At 47.5% G+C, this 15,841-nt stretch overlaps 1 protein-coding gene across 2 annotated transcripts; it reads left to right on the forward strand.

Moving 5' to 3' along the window:
* The first annotated feature begins 640 nt into the window (after positions 1–640).
* LOC124029319 (O-acyltransferase like protein-like) lies at positions 641–4,246 on the forward strand. Of its 2 annotated transcripts, XM_046341079.1 has the most exons (7): positions 641–788; positions 1,316–1,393; positions 1,480–1,590; positions 2,600–2,723; positions 3,006–3,192; positions 3,748–3,890; positions 4,143–4,246. In XM_046341079.1, the coding sequence occupies exons 1-7, from the start codon at positions 712–714 to the stop codon at positions 4,164–4,166; spliced, it is 744 nt and encodes a 247-aa protein (XP_046197035.1). In that variant the 5' UTR covers positions 641–711; the 3' UTR covers positions 4,167–4,246. The 2 variants fall into 2 exon arrangements, with proteins under 2 accessions (XP_046197035.1, XP_046197036.1); XM_046341080.1 differs by lacking the exon at positions 641–788 and having other exon boundaries at positions 874–1,393.
* Positions 4,247–15,841: the final 11,595 nt, after the last annotated feature.

Here is a 15,841-nt window from a genome sequence, read left to right on the forward strand (position 1 = left end):
GCTCCTAGGGTGAGAACACAGCCCAGCTCAACTCCACCCTTAGCACATTTTTGTTCTATCTAGAACCTTAAAGTGTTCTTCGGCTGTCCCCATAGGAGAACATTTTGAAGAACACTTTTGGTTGCAGGTAGAACCCTTTTTGTGTTCCATGTAGAACCCTTTCTAAAGGGTTCTACATGGAAACAAAAATGGTTCTACCTGGAACCAAAAAGGATTCTCCTATGGGGAAAGATGAAGAACCCTTTTTTCTAAGAATGTACAGCATATATGCATCCTTCCTTCCTCATCTTCCTTGAAGTAATCACTGATCTGCACCTGTCTGGTCCGTGTCCCAGAGGTCTTTTGAGTGCAAGGTCCCTGCTGGGGTCCATTCAGAGAGCGGAGGACAAACTGAGTCCAGGTCTGGTCGCCAACTTCCTCTTCAAGAGGTTTAAAGGTATCTCCATCAGTCCTCAACTTTTATTTAACCAGGAGAGACCCTGAATGCTATGTGTAAGGGTGACCTGGATCACTGAAATCATTACATTCTGTTTAAAGAACCACAACACCAATCTGCTGTATGTTTTGTGCTCTTCTTTGCTGATCGTTGTTGATTTGTTATTGTCCTGCCCTCCCTCCCAGAGTCCAGCCGCTGCACCTCTTCATCGTGTGTCTCGCTTATCGGCCTCTTCTCCGTGGTCCAGAGAGGTGCATTCTGGTTCATCGCCGAAGATGAGATCATCAACTGTAAAAAGTACTGGTGGTCCAACCTGCTACTGGTCAACAACCTCTTCACCATCACTGACATAGTGAGAATGACCCCGACCCTGACCCTAACCACTACACTAAACCTAACCCCTAACCTAACCACTACTCTAACCCCTAACCTAACCTTAACCTAACCCTAGCTTACTACTGGTCAACAACCTCTTCACCACCATTTGACATAGTGAGAATGACCCCTGACCCTGACCCTAAACACTACTCTAACCTAACCTTAACCCTAACCCTAGCTTACTACTCTACTGTCATTATCTATGACTGTTGGTTATGACTGAGATAATGCAGAGGTCATCTGTCATTATCTATGACTGTTGGTTATGACTGAGATAATGCAGAGGTCATCTGTCATTATCTATGACTGTTGTTATGACTGAGATAATGCAGAGGTCATCTGTCATTATCTATGACTGTTGTTTATGACTGAGATAATGCAGAGGTCATCTGTCATTATCTATGACTGTTGGTTATGACTGAGATAATGCAGAGGTCATCTGTCATTATCTATGACTGTTGGTTATGACTGAGATAATGCAGAGGTCATCTGTCTCTACAGTGTGCTCCATGGACCTGGTATCTGTCCCTGGATTTCCAGTTCTATGCAACAACCCCTGCTCATCTACCTCTATAGGCTGTAAGTCATTCACAATGCAAAATGGCTATTCTAATGATCATTCTATTTCTTTCTCAATAAATGTTCTTCTCTCTGTTGTCTTTCAGGAACAAAGGAGTTCTGGTTGGTGTGGCTTCAGCTCTGCTGTTTCTGTCCAGTCTGACTAGCGCTGTTCTCACTGCCCTACTGCACCTCCCAGTTCACCAGCCTACCACACTGTAAATTACCCAGAATACCACACTGTAAATTACCCAGACTACCACACTGTAAATTACCCAGAATACCACACTGTAAATTACCCAGAATACCACACTGTAAATTACCCAGACTACCACACTGTAAGTTACCCAGACTACCACACTGTAAGTTACCCAGACTACCACACTGTAAGTTACCCAGACTACCACACTGTAAGTTACCCAGACTACCACACTGTAAGTTACCCAGACTACCACACTGTAAGTTACCCAGACTACCACACTGTAAGTTACCCAGACTACCACACTGTAAATTACCCAGACTACCACACTGTAAGTTACCCAGACTACCACACTGTATATTACCCAGACTACCACACTGTAAGTTACACAGACTACCACACTGTAAGTTACCCAGACTACCACACTGTAAGTTACCCAGAATACCACACTGTAAATTACCCAGAATACCACACTGTAAATTACCCAGAATACCACACTGTAAGTTACCCAGAATACCACACTGTAAGTTACCCAGAATACCACACTGTATATTACCCTGCCTACCACACTGTAAATTACCCAGAATACCACACTGTAAATTACCCAGCCTACCACATTGTAAATGACCCAGAATACACATTGTAAGTTACCCAGACTACCACACTGTAAATTACCCAGACTACCACACTGTAAGTTACCCAGACTACCACACTGTAAGTTACCCAGACTACCACACTGTAAATTACCCAGACTACCACACTGTAAGTTACCCAGACTACCACACTGTAAATTACCCAGAATACCACACTGTAAGATCAAGTGATAACACTTTAACAATAATTAATCATTATAAAAGCATAATGAAGCTTTCATTGACCCATTACAAGACCTACATAAATCATTAAAACATTATTTGTAAGAAAATGTCATATTATATCAACTCAAACCAGATCAACACCACAATGTCCAGTATAATATGTATTCTGTTCCAACACTGCCATTATCGTTTATGTTGTATATGGTCCAGAAAATATGAAAACTACTTCCAGTATTACTACAATAAACCCTACACCAGATACGGGCCCTACCTGATCGGGATCCTGGCAGGGATAAGCATGACAACTAAGAAAGGCCACCTTTTAAAACATCAGGTAATAATTTGAATTAACTGAATAATCTTTAACTGCTTAACACTCAGTTACCTACCTTTAAAATGTTGTGAACAGGGTTTCCCCACCTTTTAATGCTATATATGTGTTGTTTTGCATTAACGTTTACCTACCTGTGTTATTTTTAACACTACAGCCCTGTTTCGTTTCAATAACATCTCTCCTCTCCTCTCCTCTCCTCTCCTCTCCTCTCCTCTCCTCTCCTCTCCTCTCCTCTCCTCTCCTCTCCTCTCCTCTCCTCTCCTCTCCTGTGTAACAACTCAGTGGCAGGCTGCAGTAGGTTGGTTCTGCTGCCTGTCAGTCATGGCGATATTGGTAGGATTGGCCTATGTCCTCCGGGATGTCCCACCCCAGCCGTCCGCGCCTCACGCCCTCTACCAGGGGATCCATCGCTCCCTCTGGGCCCTGGCCGTGGCCTGGATCATACTGGCCTGTGAGGAGGGATATGGAGGTGAGACCTGAGCACTGACAACCCACCTACCACAAGTCCCAGACATACTATTGTGAACAGATCTAGGGCCAGGAGTCTTTGCTGACCATTTGATCTGACCAGTAAAAATGATGATCCCTAGTCGTTTTCTATGTAAGAGTCTTAGTTACATCCTTTAGCAAAGGATCAGAGTTTTTCCTCATGTGGTCAGGTAACATTCCTGCCCTTAAAAAACAACCCTATCTCCAGTAACTCCCCAGTCTCCAGTAACTCCCCAGTCTCCAGTAACTCCCCAGTCTCCAGTAACTCCCCAGTCTCCAGTAACTCCCCAGTCTCCAGTAACTCCCCAGTCTCCAGTAACTCCCCAGTCTCCAGTAACTCCCCAGTCTCCAGTAACTCCCCAGTCTCCAGTAACTCCCCAGTCTCCAGTAACTCCCCAGTCTCCAGTAACTCCCCAGTCTCCAGTAACTCCCCAGTCTCCAGTAACTCCCCAGTCTCCAGTAACTACCCAGTCTCCAGTAACTACCCAGTGTCTCTCTCACATGCTGTATATTCTGTCCCTCTCTCTCTCTCCAGGATTTGTTGATAACCTCCTGTCACTAAATCTGTGGGTTCCTCTGTCCAACATCAGCTTTGCCTGCTACCTGATCCATCCTGTTCTTATTATACTATACAACGGCAAACAGGAGACTCCTATACACTACACAGACATGAACTTTGTAAGTATTTCACACAGTAGTTAACCTAGACCCAGATAAGTGTCTGCTGCGTTGCCAACTTCTTCCATGGTTGTTATCATGCCAAACATTTCTGGTATGGCAGTGACTTGAGTTAGCAAGAACGCACAAACAGATCTAGGACAGGCCTACTACTGTAGATCATAATAGAACATTATGCTTGAAGGAGATGGTGGCTTTCCTGCTCTTCTGGAGATGATCACATGGTGTTGTTTTCCTTGTTTTCTTCCTCAGTTCTATCTGTCCTGGGTCACATGATTCTGACGGTGGTGATTGGCTATGTGCTGACCGTGTTGGTGGAGAAGCCCTACCTCTTCCTCAGGGGCAGTAAGACTTAAGGACACGACCCCGACCCTCCTCCTCTGGGGACATGACCCCTAGACCCTCCTCTGTACGACATGACCCCTAGACCCTCCTCTACGATGACCTCTAGACCCTCCTCCTCTACGACATGACACTCTAGACCCTCCCTCCCTACGACATGACCCCCTCCCACGACATAACCACTAGACCCTCCCTCTGTCGACATGACCCTTAGACCCTCCTCCTCTACGACATGACCACTAGACCCTCCTCCTACGACATGACCCCTACGACAGGACCCCTAGACCCTCCTCCTCTACAACACTCCTGTAGATCTGAAAGGATTGGATAGCTGTGAGCAGTATGGCCATAAATGAAAGGAATGATGTATGGGCTGATTTATAAAGATGACTGTATTCATTGTAAGATGGAAGATGTGCGGTGTAAATGATTGTATAATTTGCCGTATTATAAAAACTCAAACATAAAGTCTGAACAGAGTGGTATGTTAGAATGTAAAAACTTTCTGTGGTTAGAATGTTTAACGCTGACTGTAGTATTGAGGTACAATGTTACTTGTGAAGCAAGCAGTATAAGAAGAGCTCTTCACTAGATACATAAACAGACAAAGGCCATTTCCTCAAAAGTGAGTTTACAACTTGATCAACTTTCAAAGCAGAATTACTTTTCCATTGTTCCTCAAATGCTGTGTATGATAAATTTAGCTGATAAACCAGTCTCTACTTTTATCCAATGTAAAAACAAAATTTCAAATGTTGCTACAAAGACTGAATCCAGGTGAGGGGTCACATATGTCACAGCAGTGGGTTATTAGGCAAGTGTTTGTGGGTCTCTCGTACACCATGGTCTTTATCACTGCATGACCACAACATCTAGCTTAGCCTTAGCCCAGTAACCCAAACATGTCACTGCCAATCGCTCAAAACACACCCATCTAGTTAGGTATCAATGCAATCAAATAGTAAATATATTCCCTTGGTTTTGAAACTGGAGCCTCCTGATCCTGAATCCATCACTAAATAAACCAATATGATCCTAAAGCCACAGGGGCCAACAGAACAAACAGGGAGAAACAGGAACCAACAGGGACCAACAGGAGAAACAGGAACCAACAGGGAGAAACAGGGACAAACAGGAACCAACAGGAAAAAACAGGAACCAACAGGAGTAAACAGGAACCAACAGGAGTAAACAGGAACCAACAGGGAGAAACAGGGACAAACAGGAGAAACAGGGAAAACAGGAACCAACAGGGAGTAAACAGGAACCAACAGGGAGTAAACAGGGACCAACAGGGAGAAACAGGGACCAACAGGAACCAACAGGGAGTAAACAGGAACCAACAGGGAGAAACAGGAACCAACAGGGAGAAACAGGAATCAACAGGAACCAACAGGGATAAACAGGAACCAACAGGGACAAACAGGAACCAACAGGGAAAAACAGGAACCAACAGGGAAAAACAGGAACCAACAGGGAAAAACAGGAACCAACAGGGAGAAACAGGAACCAACAGGGAGAAACAGGAACCAACAGGGAGTAAACAGGAACCAACAGGAACCAACAGGGACCAACAGGGACCAACAGGGAGAAACAGGGAGAAACAGGAACCAACAGGGAGAAACAGGAACCAACAGGGACCAACAGGGACCAACAGGGAGTAAACAGGAACCAACAGAGACCAACAGGGAGAAACAGGGAGCAACAGGGAGAAACAGGAACCATCAGGGAATAAACAGGAACCAACAGGGAGAAACAGGAACCAACAGGGAGAAACAGGAACCAACAGGGAGAAACAGGAACCAACAGGGAGAGACAGGGAGAAACAGGAACCAACAGAGACCAACGGGGAGAAACAGGGAGCAACAGGGAGAAACAGGAACCATCAGGGAGTAAACAGGAACCAACAGGGAGAAACAGGAACAAACAGGAGGGAGAAACAGGAACCAACAGGGAGAAACAGAAACCAACAGGGAGTAAATAGGAACCAACAGGGACCAACAGGGAGAAACAGGAACCAACAGGGAGAAACAGGAACCAACAGGGGCAGAAACAGGAACCAACAGGGAGAAACAGGAAACAGGGAGAAACAGGAACCAACAGGAGAAACAGGAACCAACAGGGAGAAACAGGAACCAACAGGAGTAAACAGGAACCAACAGGGAGAAACAGGAACCAACCAGGAGAAACAGGAACCAACCGGGACCAACAAGAAACAGGAACCAACAGGAGAAACAGGAACCAACAGGGACCAACAGGAACCAACAGGGACCAACAGGGAGAAACAGGAACCAACAGGGAGAAACAGGAACCAACAGGGAGAAACAGAAACCAACAGGGAGAAACAGGAACCAAATAGAAACAGGAACCAACAGAGAGAAACAGGGAGAACGGGGAGAAACAGGAACCAACAGGGAGAAACAGGAACCAACAGGGAGAAACAGGAACCAACAGGGAGAAACAGGGAGAAACAGGAACCAACAGGGAGAAACAGAGACCAACAGGGACCAAATAGGAGAAACAGGGAACCAACAGGGAGAAACAGGAACCAACAGGGAGAAACAGGAACCAATAGGGACCAACAGGGACCAACAGGGAGAAACAGGGACAAACAGGAACCAACAGGAGTAAACAGGGACCAACAGGGAGAAACAGGGACCAACAGGGAGAAACAGGAACACACAGGGACAAACAGGAACCAACAGGGAAAACAGGAACCAAATAGGAAAAACAGGAACCAACAGGAGAAACAGGAACCAACAGGGGAGAAACAGGAACCAACAGGGAGAAACAGGAACCAACAGGAAGTAAACAGGAACCAAACAGGAGTAAACAGGAACCAACAGGGAGTAAACAGGAACCAACAGGGAGTAAACAGGAACCAACAGGGAGTAAACAGGAACCAACAGGAATAAACAGGAACCAACAGGGAGAAACAGGAACCAACAGGGAGAAACAGGAACCAACAGGAGAAACAGGGAGAAACAAGAACCAACAGGGACCAACAGGGACAAACAGGAACCAACAGGGAGTAAACAGGGACCAACAGGGAGTAAACAGGAACCAACAGGGGAGCTCAGGAACCAACAGGGACAACAGGAACCAACAGGGACAAACAGGAACCAACAGGGACAAACAAGGGACCAACAGGGACAAACAGGGACCAACAGGGACAAACAGGAACCAACAGGGAGAAACAGGAACCAACAGGGTGCTGCTTGACCAACAGGAGAAACAGGAACCAACAGGGAGAAACAAGGGAACAACAGGGAGAAACAGGGAGAAACAAGAACCAACAGGGACCAACAGGGACAAACAGGAACCAACAGGGGAGTAAACAGGGACCAATAGGGAGTAAACAGGAACCAACAGGGAGAAACGGGAAACCAACAGGGAGAAACAGGAACCAACAGGAACCAACAGGGACCAACAGGACCAACAGGGAGTAAACAGGAACCAACAGAGACCAACAGGGAGAAACAGGGAGCAACAGGGAGAAACAGGAACCATCAGGGAATAAACAGGGAACCAACAGGAGAAACAGGAACCAACAGGGAGAAACAGGAACCAACAGGGAGAAACAGGAACCAACAGGGACCAACAGGAGAGACAGGAGAAACAGGAACCAACAGAGACCAACGGGGAGAAACAGGAACCAACAGGGAGAAACAGGGAGAAACAGGAACCAACAGGGAGAAACAGGGAGAAACGGGAGAAACAGAGACCAACAGGGACCAACAGGGAGAAACAGGAACCAACAGGGAGAAACAGGAACCAACCGGGACCAACAGGGAGAAACAGGAACCAACAGGGAGAAACAGGAACCAACAGGGACCAACAGGAACCAACAGGGACCAACAGGGAGAAACAGGAAGAAACAGGAACCAACAGGGAGAAACAGGAACCAACAGGGAGAAACAGGAACCAACAGGGAGAAACAGGAACCAACAGAGAGAAACAGGAACCAACAGAGAGAAACAGGGAGAAACGGGGAGAAACAGGAACCAACAGGGAGAAACAGGAACCAACAGGGAGAAACAGGAACCAACAGGGAGAAACAGGAGAAAACAGGAACCAACAGGGAGAAACAGAGACCAACAGGGACCAACAGGGAGAAACAGGAACCAACAGGGAGAAACAGGAACCAACAGGGAGAAACAGGAACCAACAGGGACCAACAGGGACCAACAGGGGAGAAACAGGGACAAACAGGAACCAACAGGGAGTAAACAGGGACCAACAGGGAGAAACAGGAACCAACAGGGAGTAAACAGGAACCAACAGGGACAAACAGGAACCAACAGGGAAAAACAGGAACCACCAGGGAAAAACAGGAACCAACAGGGAAAAACAGGAAAACCAACAGGGAGAAACAGGAACCAACAGGGAGAAACAGGAACCAACAGGAGAAACAGGAACCAACAGGAAGTAAACAGGAACCAACAGGGGAGTAAACAGGAACCAACAGGAGTAAACAGGAACCAACAGGGAGAAACAGGAACCAACAGGGAGAAACAGGAACCAACAGGGAGAAACAGGAACCAACAGGGAGAAACAGGGAGAAACAAGAACCAACAGGGACCAACAGGGACAAACAGGAACCAACAGGGGAGTAAACAGGGACCAACAGGGAGTAAACAGGAAAACCAACAGGGAGAAAACAGAACCAACAGGGACAAACAGGAACCAACAGGGACAAACAGGAAACCAACAGGGAGAAACAGGGACCAACAGGGACAAACAGGGACCAACAGGGACAAACAGGAACCAACAGGGAGAAACAGGAACCAACAGGGAGAAACAGCGACCAACAGGGAGAAACAGCGACCAACAGGGAGAAACAGGAACCAACAGGGAGAAACAGGAACCAACAGGGAGAAACAGGGAGAAACAAGAACCAAGGGACCAACAGGGACAAACAGGAACCAACAGGGAGTAAAAGGAACCAATAGGGAGTAAACAGGAAAACCAACAGGAGAAACGGGAACCAACAGGGAGAAACAGGAACCAACAGGAACAAACAGGGACCAACAGGGACCAACAGGGGAGTAAACAGGAACCAACAGAGACCAACAGGGAGAAACAGGGAGCAACAGGGAGAAACAGGAACCATCAGGGAATAAACAGGAACCAACAGGGAGAAACAGGAAACCAACAGGGGAGAAACAGAACCAAACAGGAGAAACAGGAACCAACAGGGACCAACAGGAGACAGGAGAAACAGGAACCAAACAGAGACCAACGGGGGAGAAACAGGAACCAACAGGGAGAAACAGGGAGAAACAGGAACCAACAGGGAGAAACAGGGAGAAACGGGAGAAACAGAGACCAACAGGGACCAACAGGGAGGGAACCAACAGGGAGAAACAGGAACCAACAGGGACCAACAGGGAAACAGGAACCAACAGAGTAAACAGGGACCAACAGGGGAAACAGGAACCAACAGGGAGTAAACAGGAACCAAACAGGAGTAAAACAGGGAAAACCAACAGGGAGAAACAGGAACCAATAGGGAAAAACAGGAACCAACAGGGAAAACAGGAACCAACAGAAAAACAGGAACCAACAGGGAGAAACAGGAACCAACAGGGAGAAACAGGAACCAACAGGGAGTAAACAGGAACCAACAGGGAAAACAGGAAAACCAACAGGAGTAAACAGGAACCAACAGGAGAAACAGGAACCAACAGGGAGAAACAGGAACCAACAGGGAGAAACAGGGAGAAACAGGAACCAACAGGGACCAACAGGAACCAACAGGGAGAAACAGGAACCAACAGGGAGGGACCAACAGGGAGAAACAGAACCAACAGGGAGGAAACAGGGAGAAACAGGGAGAAACAAGAACCAACAGGGACCAACAGGACAAACAGAAACAGGAGAGACCAACAAGGAACCAACAGGGAACCAACAGGGAGAAACAGGAACCAACAGGAACCAACAGGGAGAAACAGGAACCAACAGGGAGAGAAACAGGAACCAACAGGGAGAAAAACAGGAAACCAACAGGAACCAACAGGGAGAAACAGGACCAACAGGACCAACCAACAGGGAGAAACAGGAACCAACAGGGAGAAACAGGGAGAAACAGAACCAAGGGAGAAACAGAGAAACAGAAACAGAGACCAACAGGGAGAAACAGAGACCAACAGGGGAGGAAACAGGTACCAACAGGGAGAAACAGGAGAAACAGGAACCAACAGGGAGAAACAGGAACCAACAGGGAGAAACAGGAACCAACAGGGACCAACAGGGAGAAACAGAGACCAACAGGGAGAAACAGGAACCAACAGGGACCAACAGGGGGAGAAACAGAGACCAACAGGGAGAAACAGGAACCAACAGGGACCAACAGGGAGAAACAGGAACAGGGAGTAACAACAAGGGAGAAACAGGAACCAACAGGGAGAAACAGGAACAGGGAGAAACAGGGAGTAAACAGGAAACAACAGGAGTAAACAGGAACCAACAGGGAGAAACAGGAACCAACAGGGACCAAACAGGGAGAAACAGGAACCAACAGGGAGAAACAGGGACCAACAGGAGAAACAGAGACCAACAGGGAGTAACAGAGACCAACAGGGAGAAACAGGAACCAACAGGGAGAAACAGGAAACCAACAGGGAAAACAGGAAACAACAGGGAGTAAACAGGAAACAACAGGGAGTAAACAGGAACAAACAGGGAGAAACAGAGACCAACAGGGAGTAACAGAGACCAACAGGGAGAAACAGGAACCAACAGGGAGAAACAGGAACCAACAGGGAGAAACAGGAAAACAACAGGAGTAAACAGGAAACAACAGGGAGTAAACAGGAACCAACAGGGAGAAACAGGAACCAACAGGGACCAACAGGGAGAAACAGGAACCAACAGGGAGAAACAGGGACCAACAGGGAGAAACAGAGACCAACAGGGAGTAACAGAGACCAACAGGAGAAACAGGAACCAACAGGGAGAAACAGGAAACAACAGGGAGTAAACAGGAAACAACAGGGAGTAAACAGGAACAAACAGGGAGAAACAGGAACCAACAGGGACCAACAGGGAGAAACAGGAACCAACAGAGACCAACGGGGAGAAACAGGAGCAACAGGGAGAAACAGGAACCATCAGGGAGTAAACAGGAACCAACAGGGAGAAACAGGAACAAACAGGAGCCAACAGGGAGAAACAGGAAACCAACAGGGAGAAACAGGAACCAAACAGGGGAGAAACAGAAACCAACAGGGAGTAAATAGGAACCAACAGGGACCAACAGGGAGAAACAGGGACCAACAGGGATAAACAGGAACCAACAGGGAGAAACAGGAACCAACAGGGAGAAACAGGAAACAGGGAGAAACAGGAACCAACAGGGAGAAACAGGAACCAACAGGGAGAAACAGGAACCAACAGGGAGTAAACAGGAACCAACAGGGAGAAAACAGGAAACCAACCGGGACCAACAGGAACCAACAGGAACCAACCGGGGACCAACAGGGAGAAACAGGAACCAACAGGAGAAACAGGAACCAACAGGGACCAACAGGAACCAACAGGGACCAACAGGGAGAAACAGGAACCAACAGGGAGAAACAGGAACCAACAGGGAGAAACAGGAACCATCAGGGAGAAACAGGAACCAACAGGGAGAACAGGAACCAACAGGGAGAAACAGGGAGAAACAAGAACCAACAGGGAGAAACAGGGAGAAACGGGAGAAACAGAGACCAACAGGGACCAACGGGGAGAAACAGGAACCAACAGGGAGAAACAGGAACCAACAGGGACCAACAGGGACCAACAGGGAGAAACAGGGACAAACAGGAACCAACATAGGGAGTAAACAGGGACCAACAGGGAGAAACAGGAACCAACAGGGAGTAAACAGGAACCAACAGGGACAAACAGGAACCAACAGGGACAAACAGGAACCAACAGGGAAAAACAGGAACCAACAGGGAAAAACAGGAACCAACAGGGAAAACAGGAACCAACAGGGAAAACAGGAACCAACAGGGAGAAACAGGAACCAACAGGGAGAAACAGGAACCAACAGGGAGTAAACAGGAACCAACAGGGGAGTAAACAGGAACCAACAGGGAGTAAACAGGAACCAACAGGGAGCAAAACAGGAAACCAACAGGGAGAAACAGGAACCAACAGGAGAAACAGGAACCAACAGGGAGAAACAGGAACCAACAGGGAGAAACAGGGAGAAACAAGAATCAACAGGACCAACAGGGACAAACAGGGAGAAACAGGAACCAACAGGGAGAAACAGCGACCAACAGGGAGAAACAGGAACCAACAGGGAGAAACAGGAACCAACAGGGAGAAACAGGGAGAAACAAGAACCAACAGGGACCAACAGGGACAAACAGGAACCAACAGGAGTAAACAGGAACCAACAGGGAGTAAACAGGAAACCAACAGGGAGAAACGGGAACCAACAGGAGAAACAGGAACCAACAGGAAACCAACAGGGAGAAACAGGAACCAACAGGGAGAAACAGGAACCAACGGGGGAGTAAACAGGGACCAACAGGGAGAAACAGGAACCAACAGGGAGAAACAGGAACCAACAGGAACCAACAGGGAGAAACAGGAACCAACAGGGACCAACAGGGAGAAACAGGAACCAACAGGGAGAAACAGGAACCAACAGAGACCAACAGGGAGAAACAGGGACCAACAGGGAGAAACAGAGACCAACAGGGAGAAACAGAGACCAACAGTGAGAAACAGAGACCAACAGGGAGAAACAGAGACCAACAGGGAATAACAGGAACCAACAGGGAGAAACAGGTACCAACAGGGAGAAAACAGGTACCAACAGGGACCAACAGGGACCAACAGGGACCAACAGGGAGAAACAGGAACCAACAGGGAGAAACAGGAACCAACAGGGAGAAACAGGAACCAACAGGGAGAAACAGGAACCAACAGGGAGAAACAGGAACCAACAGGGAGAAACAGGAACCAACAGGGACCAACAGGGAGAAACAGAGACCAACAGGGAGAAACAGGAACCAACAGGGACCAACAGGGAGAAACAGGGACCAACAGGGAGAAACAGGAACCAACAGGGAGAAACAGGAACCAACAGGGAGAAACAGGAAACAACAGGGAGTAAACAGGAAACAACAGGAGTAAACAGGAACCAACAGGGAGAAACAGGAACCAACAGGGACCAACAGGGAGAAACAGGAACCAACAGGGAGAAACAGGGACCAACAGGGAGAAACAGGGACCAACAGGGAGAAACAAGAACCAACAGGGACCAACAGGGACAAACAGGAACCAACAGGGAGAAACAGGAACCAACAGGGAGAAACAGGAACCAACAGGGAGAAACAGGAACCAACAGGGAGAAACAGGAACCAACAGGGAGAAACAGGAACCAACAGGGAGAAACAGGGACCAACAGGGAGAAACAGGGGCCAACAGGAGGAAACAGGGGCCAACAGGAGGAAACAGGGGCCAACAGGAGGAAACAGGGGCCAACAGGGAGAAACAGGAACCAACAGGGAGAAACAGGAGGATACAGGATTCCAACAGGAGGAAACAGGGGCCAACAGGAGGAAACAGTGGCCAACAGGATGAAACATAGGCCAACAGGAGGAAACAGGGGCCAACAGGGACCAACAATGGGGAAACATGGGCTCCATGTAAATAACAGGAGCCAACAGGGACCAACATGGCCAAGGCAGGGGATGCACTGATTGGTCATCTGATGGAGTGGGCCAGGTCAGGTGATAGCGGTGGAGGCTTTTCACCGGGGGCAAACTACCTGCCCTCCAGGACACCTACACCAACCATGTCACAGGAAGGCCATAAAGATCATCAAGGACAACAATCAACCGAGCCACTGCCTGTTCACCCCGCTATCATCCAGAAGGCGAGGTCAGTACAGGTGCGTCAAAGCAGGGACCGAGAGACTGAAAAACAGCTTCTATCTCAAGGCCATCAGACTGTTAAACAGCCACCACTAACATTGAGTGGCTGCTGCCAACACACGGACTCAACTCCAGCCACTTTAATAATGGGGAATTGATGTAAAATATATCACTAGCCACTTTAAACAATGCTACTTAATACATACCCTACATTACCATCTCATATGTATATACTATACTCAATACCATCTACTGCATCTTGCCTATGCTGTTCTGTACCACTCATTCATATATCTTTATGTACATATTCTTTATCCCTTTACACTTGTGTGTATAAGGTAGTAGTTTTGAATTCCGGTTTAGATTACTGGTTGGTTATTACTGCATTGTCGGAACTAGAAGCACAAGCGTTTCGCTACACTCGCATTAACATCTGCTAACCATGTGCATGTGACAAATTAATTTGATTTGATTTGACTAGTCAGCTACGGGGTCTCATGGAAAACCAAGTCACTGTAATCAACCGCTTGCTGACACAAATTAATCATTTTCACACTTGTGATTAATTTCACCTGATTAAAGCGGTCAGATTCTTAAGTATAATTACTATATAATTATCTCTATCCAATTTCATGATTGAACTCTTTGAAAGGTTAACGTCAGTGGCACACAGTAGGACCTAACCTACTGTAGTTCCAACTGAGGACCAAGACATGTTAAAGTGAAGAATGGGTCCCTCTAGAGGTCAGTTTGAGGAATGACAGGCAACTATATGAAGTATGTGTGTCAGTAGGCTACCTGAGTATGTGAAGATCCAGACCACTAGACATGGCAGAAAGAGAGTGGGTAAAGAGAGAGAGAGAGAGAGTGGCAGAGAGAGAGAGAGATCGAGAGAGTGGCAGAGAGAGAGAGAGATCGAGAGAGAGAGAGAGAGAGAGAGAGAGAGAGAGAGAGAGAGAGAGAGAGAGTGGCAGAGACATATTATTAATATTTTCGCCATATTAATATTAATATTATTATTTTGCCACATTAATATTGTATTACGTCGATATTTTTCTCGCCATGATAATATTATTACATATTTTTACATACATTGAGAGAGAGAGAGAGAGAGTGGCAGAGAGAGAGAGAAAGAGAGTGGCAGAGAGAGAGAGAGAGAGAGAGAGAGAGAGAGAGAGCAGAGAGAGAGAGTGGCAGAGAGAGAGAGAGTGGCAGAGAGAGAGAGAGAGAGAGTGGCAGAGAGAGAGAGAGAGAGAGAGAGAGAGAGAGAGAGAGAGAGTGGCAGAGAGAGAGAGAGAGAGTGGCAGAGAGAGAGAGAGAGAGCAGAGAGAGAGAGAGAGAGAGAGTGGCAGAGAGAGAGAGAGAGAGAGAGGCAGAGAGTGGCAGAGAGAGAGAGAGAGAGAGAGAGTGGCAGAGAGAGAGAGAGAGTGGCAGAGAGAGAGAGAGAGTGGCAGAGAGAGAGAGAGAGTGGCAGAGAGAGAAAGAGAGTGGCAGAGAGAGAGAAGAGAGTGGCAGAGAGAGAGAGAAGAGAGTGGCAGAGAGAGAGAGTGGCAGAGAGAGAGAGAGAGTGGCAGAGAGAGAGAGAGAGAGTGGCAGAGAGAGAGTGGGAGAGAGAGAGTGGCAGAGAGAGAGAGTGGCAGAGAGAGAGAGAGTGGCAGAGAGAGAGAGAGAGAGTGGCAGAGAGAGAGAGAGTGGCAGAGAGAGAGAGAGAGAGAGTGGCAGAGAGAG

This window comes from Oncorhynchus gorbuscha, unplaced genomic scaffold (genome assembly GCF_021184085.1).
Source record: "Oncorhynchus gorbuscha isolate QuinsamMale2020 ecotype Even-year unplaced genomic scaffold, OgorEven_v1.0 Un_scaffold_6098, whole genome shotgun sequence".
NCBI lineage: Eukaryota > Metazoa > Chordata > Actinopteri > Salmoniformes > Salmonidae > Oncorhynchus > Oncorhynchus gorbuscha.